At 33.7% G+C, this 12,656-nt stretch overlaps 1 protein-coding gene and 1 non-coding gene across 3 annotated transcripts; both read right to left on the bottom strand.

The window, feature by feature from the left end:
- Positions 1-808: 808 nt before the first annotated feature.
- On the bottom strand, positions 809-8,046 carry LOC115697775 (PRA1 family protein A1). 2 transcript variants are annotated; one of them, XM_061101819.1, is made up of 8 exons: positions 7,638-8,046; positions 7,152-7,192; positions 6,979-7,057; positions 6,646-6,732; positions 6,468-6,556; positions 6,287-6,358; positions 6,061-6,183; positions 809-1,072 (listed from the first exon to the last, which is right to left on the bottom strand). In XM_061101819.1, the coding sequence occupies exons 1-7, from the start codon at positions 7,793-7,795 to the stop codon at positions 6,080-6,082; spliced, it is 630 nt and encodes a 209-aa protein (XP_060957802.1). In that variant the 5' UTR covers positions 7,796-8,046; the 3' UTR covers positions 809-1,072; positions 6,061-6,079. The 2 variants fall into 2 exon arrangements, with proteins under 2 accessions (XP_060957802.1, XP_030480760.1); XM_030624900.2 differs by lacking the exon at positions 809-1,072 and adding an exon at positions 3,559-3,850.
- TRNAV-CAC (transfer RNA valine (anticodon CAC)) lies at positions 8,030-8,103 on the bottom strand. Its single transcript has one exon. It is a non-coding gene; the product is annotated as a tRNA-Val (tRNA).
- Between the last annotated feature and the right edge of the window lie 4,553 nt (positions 8,104-12,656).

Here is a 12,656-nt window from a genome sequence, read left to right as displayed (position 1 = left end):
TTTTTGTGACTAATACTTTTTGCCACGAATCTTTTAGTCACAATTTTTATAATTTTAGTCACAAATTTTATTGTAATTAAAAGCAAGATTTTTTGTAGTGGAATTAAACTATATAACTATACCTGTAAAGTGAGAGTAGCTTAACTAATCTACATGGTTAGTTGATAGTAGTTAACTAATTTAACTGACACTAACTGTTGATTGAATATAGGACTAGGTTCACTACAATCATAACTGAATGCTTAAAGGAAAATGATTCAGGGTCACTCCTTTCTAGCAATTCTCCACCTTGAACCATAATCTTTCAGCCTCTGAATTTTATGAGCCATGAGTAGTTGAAGAGTAGTCACTAGTGTCCGCTGCGAGAAGCTTGAGGCAATGAACAAACTTGGTTGATAGTAGGGACTTTGTAAGCATGCCAAAAGGATTTTCTACTGTCACTGCTACAAATTTGGGCTTTAGAGGCAACTTTTAAGACATTTCAGAGTCGATTTTGGAGAAATTCGCTATCGACGCTGATCCAGACAACGCTATAGAGTCGAACATAATCGATGCTAAAGCGTACCATATGGCGTCAATTAACTGACGCCATATGCACTAATAACTGGCGTCAAAAGATTAAAAAATAACGCCAAATCTTTAATAATTAATTTATTTTTCCAATTTAAAACTTATTATAAATTAAGAAATTTAATTTATTTAAATTATACATTTATTAATTTATAATAAATATTATTTAATTTAAATTCAATATTTATTTTTTAAAAGTTAAATTAAATATTATTTAAATTAATTTTATGATTAGCCAATATACTTAAACTAATTTCATAGAAGCAATTAAAAAAATTATATTTATATTACACAAATATTTTAAAATTAGTCCAAGTGTTAACAAATTAATAAATCTAATTACAAGTTAACCTTAATAATAAGCTAGGGAAGAAAAATTCTTATACATTTCAGCATCAATCGTTCAAGCCTTCGTGAATCACCGCCAGCAATCGTTCTATCCCCTGTCGCTGTAATGGTAACAATTCAATTTTTAAATCATATGTCTTCTTTTTTTCCTAAACTGTAAAAAGAAGTAAATATTTATATTAGTTCATATATACTATTATTTGTTAATATAATAAATACGATAATTAATAATTAAAACTTATAGCGTTTTGATCGTGTATATAACGGCTAGGGTTAGGAGTGTTCATCAAACCGCACAAACTGCCCGCACCGCACCACATCGCATAAAAAATGCGGTTTGAAATCTTTTGCGGTGCGATTGCGATTTGTATTTTTGTCAAACCGCGCAGTGTGTAACGTGCATGCCAAGATGGCACGTTACAAGCTAGGTGATGCCCATAAGTTGGCCAAGTGTGGGTCAAGTGGTGACGCATGTTGGTGTGCATGTTGGTGACATGTTGATGCTTAGTTTGTACAGTAGTGACATTTTTTTTGTAAATATCTTCAATATTGTCTTGATTTGGACAGGACATGGTATTCGCCATTTATTTGGGTCTACAAATACAATAGCGCAATCGAATTTGAGAAATTCAATGATTTGGTATATGGTTATGACCATATGTCTATAGAGCAAAAATCGTATATGTTTATGGTAGAAGGCTATAAGCTTAGAATGCTCTTAGTTTAAAGAAGGAGTACTTGGTGCCGGCTCTCCACCATCTCCTGACACCTTGGTGCTAAGTGAGCTACTACTAATTAGTGCGACTAGTAGGGCGGGCATATGAGGACCACTAAGGGACTCATATGTCTCCATGAGTTGGAATACTCATGTACACTATCGGGTCGACCCAGTAATGTGTCTAAGAACGCTGCCAGAGGTTAGCGGGTACATTTTCATTGGCTTACCAGTATGCCGCTTGCACGGTACATGACCTAAACCTCCAAGAGACGTTGTAGTGGGCCTTGAAGTAATTCTTCTGAGTAGTTTTTACAACTTTTTCAACCATTATGGGAGCACATTCCAAAAGAAAAGAAGTAATAGTAGGTATAGTAGCTTTTATTCGAATGGGCCATGAAATGAAAATTGAGAAATATTATGAACATAACCATGGTAATCGAAGCTCATGTCATGGCCACGAAAATTAGAGGAAATTAGTATATATTTGGTCTCATAATTAAAAAATTATTTTTTGTACGATCCCCCATTTCTTTTTTTTTGTCTCTCTTTCGCATCAACAATAAAGGCAAACCAAGGTCATAGGTTTTACCTTTTAGACACATCTTCTCTTTTGTTGAGATATGCCTCTCTTTTCTTGCAGGTCAACAAAGGCTAGAGCTTCAACTAGGCTTCAGTCGACAGTGGTGATGGCTTTGCCTGGTGCTCCCCGTCCGTTGTAGAGAGTGATAGAGGGTTTAAATTTTTTTAGTTTGGGGGATTTTTTAGGGCACCGAAGCTCATCGCAAGCTTAAGAAAAATAATTAAAGTTGGAGGTTGGGTCTCGCAAGCAGAGAGAAAAAAAAATAACATTTATTTAATTATTGTTTTATTTTTATAATTTTTATAAAAAATTTATAATATTTAAACAATTAGTATTATGTGGATCATTAAAAGCGTGCTACTTGTACACTAGTGTACACGTGGATAATCCACCGTAACACATAACTAAAATTTATGAATAAAAATATAAAAAAACAAAATGAAATAAAAAATTCAGTAAATTTTACTGTCAAAAAATCGTTTTATATGGTTAAGTCAAAGAAATATAAAGTTTATCCCTACAAATAAATACTACTGTTCTGTGCCTCTAGTCTACCTATTCTATAATCAATACTAAACTCATTTAAAAATTGATAAATATGCATGCCACTAAAATAACAATAACAATAATAATAATAATAATAATAATAATAATAATAATAATAATTACACAACCAACAACAACAAATATATAATGTAGAAATAATAAGAAACATAATTCAATGAAGAAAACAAAAATGAAAATATGCTTCTCAAAAATAGCCATGGCTCCTAAACTATAAAATAGTTAATTACTATTTATTTATTTTGATTTTAAACAAAAGAATTATATTTTAGACATTACTACAAGTAGTAATGCAAGTAGTAATGCTGCACAATTACATTTTCACCTAACATGTAAGCGAAGAGTGAAAAATACAAAGCTAAATAAAATCCCCGATTATCCAAACAAAATCAAGCATTGCTCATTACAACAATGAACTTTGAATGAAAGCATTACCAGCCCAAGAAAATAAAAAAGAGATAAAATTAGGCTTAATGAGGTTTGATCACTTCAAGGGTCAGCATCATAATTCTAACACAGACCAAATAACTGCACAGTGCGCACAAAAATCTAACAAAATAAACAGAACTTGACAAAGTGACGACAGATTATTATGTACATAAATTTGTACCAAACAATACCATCTTAAACTATTAAACCGCTCTGAAAACCTTTAAATAAGAATAGTACACCGCACATCATCACTCTATGCCAGCAAGTATGCTAGTATAGCCTCGGCCAACAGAGTTCTATGACAACCCGTTAAAGGGAGGAAGAGCAATAAATTAATGTTCTAAAGTTGTTAGCAACTATTACTTCATTATAGAAATTCTCCAATATTTTTCTGACGAATATATGGAAAATAAATAGTGAACAATTTGCTTTACAGAAAAATAAAGGAAAAAGAAAGCATTCATTACAATTTACAGCCCTTTTGGGATCAAGAAAGATTGGCAACCTTCTTCACCTGAGAAAACTTATCCAGCCAAATGAGATCACTTTTTACCCACCCCCACAGCAACAACATTAACAACATTTTAGCTCAAATTCAGAATAGCAACTTGTATGAGTGATAATTGACACTAAATTCCCTACAAAACAAAACAGAACACAATTCAAAATCGAAAAAAATATTCCAAACAGCAATCCTACATCCATGCAGCAAATTACTACGTATTGACTCCATTAGTGATGGATGAACATATACATACATATATATATATAATAAAATAAATAAAAACAATAGCTTATCAACATAAAAATAAAATGTAGCCACCAAGTCACGAACTAACAAGAGGCAATTACAGAACTCATCCACAGCATAGCAATCAGATATATTTAATAAGGAACCGTCACTTAAAACTAGGTTAGATCCTGGTTGGCTGGGCTTTTATAACTGATTTTGACTTCTCAAGTTTGAAAAACACTTATGCTGCTGCCTGCTGGTTGGCTAAACAGTGAGTTTAACTTTTAGCTCTATAAAGCATTTTAACAGAAGTCACTTTAGAAAACTTCTCAAAAGAGTTTTCTGAGAAACTAAAAGCAGAAGCAGTCCCAGTCAAACATAGCCTTAATCTAGTTTGATACCACTTAAAAAAGGAAAATGCTTTGCAACTTGATTGACGTCACCACCTGAACCACGTGGCACTATGGGACTGAATGGGAGATCTTCAAAGCTGCTGCTCAGCAGCTTTGCAGACCTCCCGGCCAACCCCACTGTGCCATATACCTCGGGAGGTGGCTCGTCCTTGGGATGTATAGCTTGGTCTTAAAAATAATCAGCATTTTATTTAATAACTACGTGACCTCAAGCATACTACTAATGATAAATTTAAAAAATTATATCATTATGGGAATAATGCAATGCCAGAAATTTTAAATTATTAAAATCATATTTCTTTCTACTTTTTTCTCCTGGGGTCCAATCTTGAATTCCACAACTATTACCCATATAAATCATAGATAATTAATTCATCAAAAAAAAAATCATAAATCAGTATCCAAAAGCATATACACATCTACCATCACAGTCTTAACTCTTAATGAAGAAGGGCATCAGGAAACATTGACAATGTAATGACATTAAAAGGCAAGTAAATATGGATGAAGATCCGAGTTTTTGAACTAGTAAAAACCATGGTATTTTGAAGAAGAAGAAAAAAAAAAGCGGAAGCAATTAGGAAACAAACAGAGCCAACGGGTGAAAGAATTAATCAGTAGGAGATGGTTAATCAACACTAGGCATGGAAAGAGATTGGTCACTGTAAGAAGTTTGGGGAGTAGATATTGTACACAGATATGACTAGCAATCATTAACACACTAGATAATTTTGAACAGCAAGGGTTCACAAAAAGTAGTGTAATCTGGGAGTCTATTGGCAGTCAAAAAGGATAATTCGCTCATCAAGTTTGGATTACTTTGTTAGTGTTACATCCAAAGGTTGAGCCTAATAAATAATGTAAAACATTTACATTATGCAGGATAGGAATTAATCGTGAATTTATATTATTACAATTATTAGTTACCACTGTTTGTTATTATGGTTTATTTAATTTTTTAGTAACTATGATTTTAATAGTGTTAAACTATTAGATTACATTTCTCAAAAACAACCACAAAACCAAGACATATTATATGTTTATATACATAACTGGTGTGTGTGTGTGTGTGTAAGGTAGAAAATAACTTTTAAAAACACCTATTGGAGATGGAATCATTTTTGTGGAAAGTAAATTACGTGCAGGAAACTTTACAAAAGTATCAATTTGTAAATGCATAGATTTAACAAATTTCACATACATACATAAATGCATTGCATGAGAGCTAAAATTGCAATTAAAGCAAGGTCATAGTTATAATTGTATCTTCATTCATGAATAGGGAAAATTCTTTAAAGGAATTTCTCTTCCCACTATTTTTATTTAGATTAATCTTTAGTTGTATGGAATTCGTGCAAAGCTCAATCAACATAACTTGCCTCTCCTAAACATAAAATCTCGTAATCACACATATGACACTCATAAAACTCCATTACCAAACCCTGATCTGTCCTTTTTCCCTGATATGTGCAGCACAGGAAGCAACAGAATAGTATAGATACTAGGTTCTCATTATATAACTACATTACTACAATTGAGATGGAAAAGCTTATGTTTGTAATTTTGTAAGTTGTCTCTGGGAAATCCTAGGCATGATAGTGTGTCATACCAAATCTATCCTTTCTACTGCTCAATAATAGGTGGAGACGGATATGATATAGTAAGTGGAAAAAAAGATCCATGTCAAAGCTAGTTTACTTACGTTGTAGGAACTATATAATCTACAGCTCACTGTAGTTGCGCCAAACTGCACGGAATTCCTCACGAAATGTGTTCAGACGTGCTTTCAAGTTTGGTGTTCTAAAGCTTGCATGTAGCACGGTGGCTGAGGGTGGGAGAACAAAGAACAGGTAAAAAAATTAGGATATAGATAAAGAAGTTATAACATGAAAAAGAAGCGAACAGAATTTTTTGAGCAAGTAATATACCAAGAAGTCCAATAGCAAGTGCCCAAAGAACAGTCAACAAACCAGCAGAAACAAACCAAAGAATGAAACTCACTGTCAAAAGAAAAATGGATATATGCTTAGTAAACAACAGTAAATCACATACTAGGTACTCAAGCAATATTTATAGAAAAGAGATGGAATTGTGTCCAAGAATCAATACCAGAAGAAAATAACAAAACAAACACCCAGCGAGGCCGACCACATATATGTATTGTTCTCTTAGCTGATGGACGTCCACGAATAACAGGCCTGGAAATGACATAAAAAATAAAGATAAACAACAATTTTCAACTCAACTAAGCTGCAAAGAAGGCAAGACCAACAATGAACAGACTTACGTAAGCGGAGGCCTCATCTTTGCTGCTAAATGTGGAGAGAATTGCCTGACCGTTCTTGTTACCTTCTCACTAAAAGTACCTGCAAAGCTGTACCAATAATCTTTAATATAGTCACAAATGATTGGCTCTAAAGTACATAAGGATACTATTGAAAAATCAGGCAATCTCTAAAACTGGATGCAATCGACTTGATGATCACATGTGAAAATTGCACAAAGAAAAGGCAAATTGATTGATCCAAACGCCGACGAAAAAAAATAAAAAAGAACAGCCCTTAAACACAAAGAAGCGATGACACTTCATACAACCACAGAAGAAATAAAAGAAGGTTACCTGTCATTTAGAAAAGCAATGCTAAGAGCTGTAAGGAAAGCAGCCAGAAGAGACACTGGCCTCCGAAGAAAGCCCAACCCTACAGTAGAAAGTGCATGTATAAGATATGCAGGGCATACACAGATATTGATACTCACAAAGAAATCAAATATAGATCATTCGCTTAAACTTACCAAGAATAAAAATGATCAAAATGAAGTAGTTGGTTCGGTAACTGCATAACCACATAAAACAAATCAATCACAATTATAGTATAAATATATGCAATAGAACCGAATTTTTCCACTACAATTTATTTTGGACAGTTCAGAGCTTGAGGAAGATATTCAAAATTCATTATTCGAAGCAAATGAAAAATAACGATAACCAACCAAATAACATAGCTAAACACCATTTTCATGCAGCTAAGGGAGAGGGGGGGAAATGTCAAATCCAAACTGCAATCTGGTAATCCGAACATCAGGCAACTTACTAGGGTTTATCGAAATTTTTCTTTCGATTCAATTTCATTGTAAAAGAAGGAAAAAGCAATGAATCATCAAAACCAAGCCATTCAGAATTTCAGATTCAAAAGAAATCAACACAAGATAACAATTCAAACAAAGAAAAGAATTCATTAAAGGAATGAATCGCGATCGTAATCGTAATCGTAATCATACTAGTAAAGATTGCATTTAAGGCGGCTACTCCACTTCGCGTATGATCTGGGAAAAGTGAATCGGGAGAAGAATTCTGACACGGGACGCGGCGGCGATGACCAATCGACCTCGCGGAGGGCGTCCACAAGATCCTCCGCCGTGACGTTGCTCCAATCCATGGCAGTGATGATGCTTCGAGAAGTTTCTAGAAGAAGTACGGAAGATTTGGGATTTGAAGAAAGTACAATAAAAGAAAACTTGGAATGAGAGAGAGAGAGAGAGAGAATTGTTATATGTTTTCGGTATTTCTGGAACTTGAAAATTGGAATAATGGAGAAATGAAAATGAGTTTACCCAGAGAAGAAGGATACTAAACGAAGTCGTTAAGGAAAATTAAAAATAAAATTAGAAAATGTCTGAGCCCGGGTTCGAACCGGGGACCTCTAGTGTGTGAGACTAGCGTGATAACCGACTACACCACCCAGACAGACTGTTAGGACTTGGTAATGATTACTTTATGATAATATAAAGTACAATTGTAAGAACAACCCTACACACTTACATAATAGGTGATCAAAAGTATTACCACAGCTCGCACAATATTTACTAAAAAAAATTGAAAAGCCTAAAAAATGAAACTAAAACTACCTACCAAAAATAATAATTAAAAAAAACATCTAAATTAAAGAAGGATGACCATATAAATAATATTTATAAGGTAATTCTTCATTTAGCTAAAAAAACTCCAACTTGAACTTATTCAAGGGCACACTTCACTACTGCTGATTATTATATGATTCAACCAACTCATTGACACGAGCCACATTTTTATTAGAGATTGCTAAAAAAAAATATTGAAGCTCTTACTCCAGAATAATAAAGTGAAATTTTATCATGAGAAAATACCTTGGTCAATAAAGAGACAAAAAATAACTAGGAAATAAAAGTTTTATAAAAATATCAGCTATATTATATTTTGTTGTAGCATGGATGAGCTTTAGTTTACCTTCTTAGACTTTCTTTCGGACAACATGGCAATCGATGTCAATATGTTTCGTTCGTTCGTGGAAGATGGGGTTCTCAAATTTATGAATGGCAGTTGTATTATCACAGTAAAGGATAAGTGGTTCTTCATGTTTAACGCCAAAATCCTAAAGTAGTATGAGCAGCCAAGTAATTTCACAAGTGCATGGGTCATGGCTTAGTATTTCATTTCAACCAACGAACGAGAGACTGTAAATCGCTCTTTGGACTTCCAAGAGATTAATGATTTGCTAAGGAAGACACAATACCCAGAAATTGATCATTTAGTATCACTACATGAAGCCAAATCAGCATCTTAAAATTTTTTAAGGTGAAAATTTACATGTGACATATTAGTTTCAGCATATGCACATCAATTAGTAGGAGATGCTGAATGAAAAAATAATCCTTGGCCAGAAGTGCCCTTAAGATATTTTAATATTTTATGAGCTACAATAAGATGAGGAGCTCTAGGAGTAAATAGAGTCTGACTTACTTATCTATAGCAAAGGAAAAATTAGGGCATGTCATCGTTAAGTAAATTAGTTTACAATTAATACTACGATAAACCTTTGGATCTACCAATGGTTTTCCAACATTAGATGAAAGCTTACTGTTGGGTTCCATGGTGTAAAAGCAATGGAAGCTCCCAAGAAACCTGTTTTAGTCAAAAGTTGTAAGGTAAATGGTCGTTGAGACATCGAAATGCTACTTGAAGTATGACTAATCTCCAAACCTAAGAAAAGTATCAAGGGCCAAGGTCCTTAAGCTGAAAAATAGAGTTAAGTGGTTGTTTAAAAGCACAAACAACAATTTCATCATTAGAAGTGACCACAATATCATCAACATAAACTAAAAGTGCAAGAAAAATACCTTTATAATTTTAATGGATAAAGTGTGATCTGAAAGTGATTAGTAAAACTATTAGATAAGAGATAGTTACTGAACTTTGTGTACCATTTTCGAGGTTTGTTTTAAGCCATAAAGAATTTTAGTTAATTTACATACAACATTAGGGTCCCTTAAGTGTATTGCCTTTAGGAATGGTCATATAGACAGTTTTACTTAAATCGACATGAAGAAAAGCATTATTGATATCAAGTTGGTACAAAAACTAATTTTTCATGGTTGTGAGAGCAAGAAGTAATTTTAAAGTATTGAACTTTGCAATAGAAGCAAAGGTGTGAAAATAATCTTGCAACCTTTGGCAACTAATCTTGCTTTGTAGTGTCAATAGTACCTCTGAGCAAAGGAGGATTTATAAGAAGTGAGACCGTTCAAACCGCATGAGTTTTATGATCATCAAGCGCATCATACCTGCGGCTTTTAGGGATGCGGTATCTGAGGAGGTCACTGATGCCACAACTTTCCTTGTTGAAATTGAGAAACTCTTTGCAAAAAGTTATAAGGCAAAAACAAGTAATCTTTTAAAGAAACTTATTATTTCCATGAGGTTCAAGGGCAAGGAAAACATAAGGGGGTACATTATGAAAATGTCTCACCTTGCTTCAAAGTTAAAGGCATGAATTTAGTGCTTATCTCTCTTCCTCCATAATTCAATCAATTCAAGGTTAGTTACAACTGTTAAAGGGAGAAGTGGACTCTTAATGAGCTCATTTCATTTTGTGTTCAAGAGGAAGAAAGATTGAAGCAAGAGAAGACTGAAAGTGCTCATTTGGCAAGCACCTCAAAGGATAAGGACAAAAAAAGAAAGAATGAGGATTTTAAGGATAAAGGTCCAGCATATAAGAAACAAACTCAAGCCAACAATGATGATGGTTATTTCTTTTGCAACATGGAAGGACGCGTGAAGAAGGAATGTGTTAAGTACATTGCATGGCGAGCAAAGAAAGGTGCATTTCTTACTATGGTTTGTTCTAAAGTAAATTTAGCTTCAGTACCAAGAAACACTTGGTGGTTAGATTCTGGTGCTACTACTAACATCAGTGTTTCAATGTAGGGTTGCCTCATTTACTGAAAGCCAAGTGATGCTAAAAGAAGTATTTATGCGGGAGATGGCAAGTCGGTGAATGTGGAAGCAATAGGGAATTTTAGGTTGTTGTTAAGTATTGGTTACTATTTGGACTTAATAGATAATTTTGTTGTAATGTCATAGAGGGAATTTAGTTTCTGTTTCTTGTTTGGACAAATTGGGTTATTGTTGTTCATTTGGAAATAACTGTTTTAGTATATTTATTAATTTAAATACTATTGGAATTGGTTCTCTTATGGTTTATGATATATTTTCTTGACACTGTTGCTTCTTATAATGAAACCTTAAATGTGGAATCATGTGGTACTAAGCGTAAAATGGATAATAGAAAATCAAGTTCCTTATGGAACAAACGATTAGGCCACATCTCTAAAAATAGAGTTGAGTGACTTGTGTCTGATGGAATCCTGGATTCAATTGAATTTTTAAACTTTGATGTTTGCATTGAATGCATCAAAGGCAAACAGACCAAAACAAGGAAATTGGGTGCGAAAAGAGTTATGGATGTCTTAGAGTTGATACATAGGGACATTTGTGGGCCATTTCCTACACCTTCTTGGAATGGTCAACAATATTTTGTATCATTCATATATGATTACTCGAGATATGCATACCTATTTCTACTTCATGAAAAGTCTTAAGTCTTAGACGTGTTCAAATCTTTTAAGGCTGAAGTTGAGAATCCTTAGCAAAAGAATAAAGCAAGTCAGGTCTAACCGTGGTGGTGAGTACTATGATAGATATGGTGGATCAAGTTAACAATATCCAAGACCTTTGCTAGATATCTAGAGGAGTGTGCAATTGTCCCACAGTACACTATGCCAAGATCTCCTAGCATGAATGGTATTTTTAAAAGACGAAATCGTACTCTTAAAGATATGGTAAGGAGTATGATCAGTCATTCAACCTTACCAGAATCATAGAGAGGCACTTAAGATATCAACCTATATTTTGATTAGGGTTTCAACTAAAGCAGCTGTAAAAATACCTTATGAGTTTTGGACAGGGCAAAAGCCTAGTCTTAATCACTTTCATGTTTGGGGATGTCCAACTGAGGCTAGACCTTATAGGCCAAATGAAAAGAAGCTAGAACCCAAAAATGTGAGCAGCTACTTTATTTGATATTCTGAGCGATCCAGGGGTTTCAAGTTTTATGATCCCAAAGTAAGGAATATATTTAAAATAGAATCTGCAAAGTTCTTTAAGGATATTGAATTTGGGGGGAGAAGTATTGTTAAAGACTTTATTTTTTAGGAGGATTTAGAATGAACTGCTCTTCTTGAAGATGAATTGATTTCTATTCCAATAGTTACTTTTGACAATGTTCAAGATTTCGATCCTTATATTCATCAAGTTTTAGATCAAGAGCAACCAAATATAGTTAATTAAACCCCAGAGGTGCAAACTCAACAACCTCAAGAACAAGTGCCTTTGCGACAATCCACTAGAGAAATAAGAAATACTATTAATCCAAATGAATACATAGTGTATCTTCAAGAATATTAGGATGGAATTAGAATGATGGAAGATGATCCAATCAACTTTCATCAGGCCATGAAAAGTTTTAACTCTCAAAAGTGGAATAATGCCATGAATGAAGAGAATAATTCTATGCAAGACAATAATGTTTGGAAAGTTGTCCCATTACCAAAAGGTGTAAAACTAATTGGTTGTAAATGGATATTTAAACCAAGAGGGATGAAAATGGTAATGTGGTGAGGTTTAAGGCACGTCTTGTAGCAAAAGGCTATACTTAGAAATAAGGCATTGATTATAAAGAGACTTTCTCTTTGGTTCATCGAAAGATTCTTTTAGGAAAATAATGGCACTTGTTGCTCACTTTGATCTTGACTTATACCAGATGGATGTTAAAATAGTGTTTTTCAATGGCAACATTGATAAGACAATTTATATGGAGCAACCAAAAAAACTTTGTGTGTGGTGACCCAAGAATATAGTTTGCAAATTAAAAAAACCTATCAATGGACTCAAGCAAGCTTCACGTCAATGGTACCACAAATTTC

The sequence above is a fragment of the Cannabis sativa genome, chromosome 7, assembly GCF_029168945.1.
Source record: "Cannabis sativa cultivar Pink pepper isolate KNU-18-1 chromosome 7, ASM2916894v1, whole genome shotgun sequence".
Lineage (NCBI taxonomy): Eukaryota > Viridiplantae > Streptophyta > Magnoliopsida > Rosales > Cannabaceae > Cannabis > Cannabis sativa.
The sequence above is the reverse complement of the archived record's forward strand: the minus strand, read 5'-3'. Positions and strand labels throughout refer to the sequence as shown.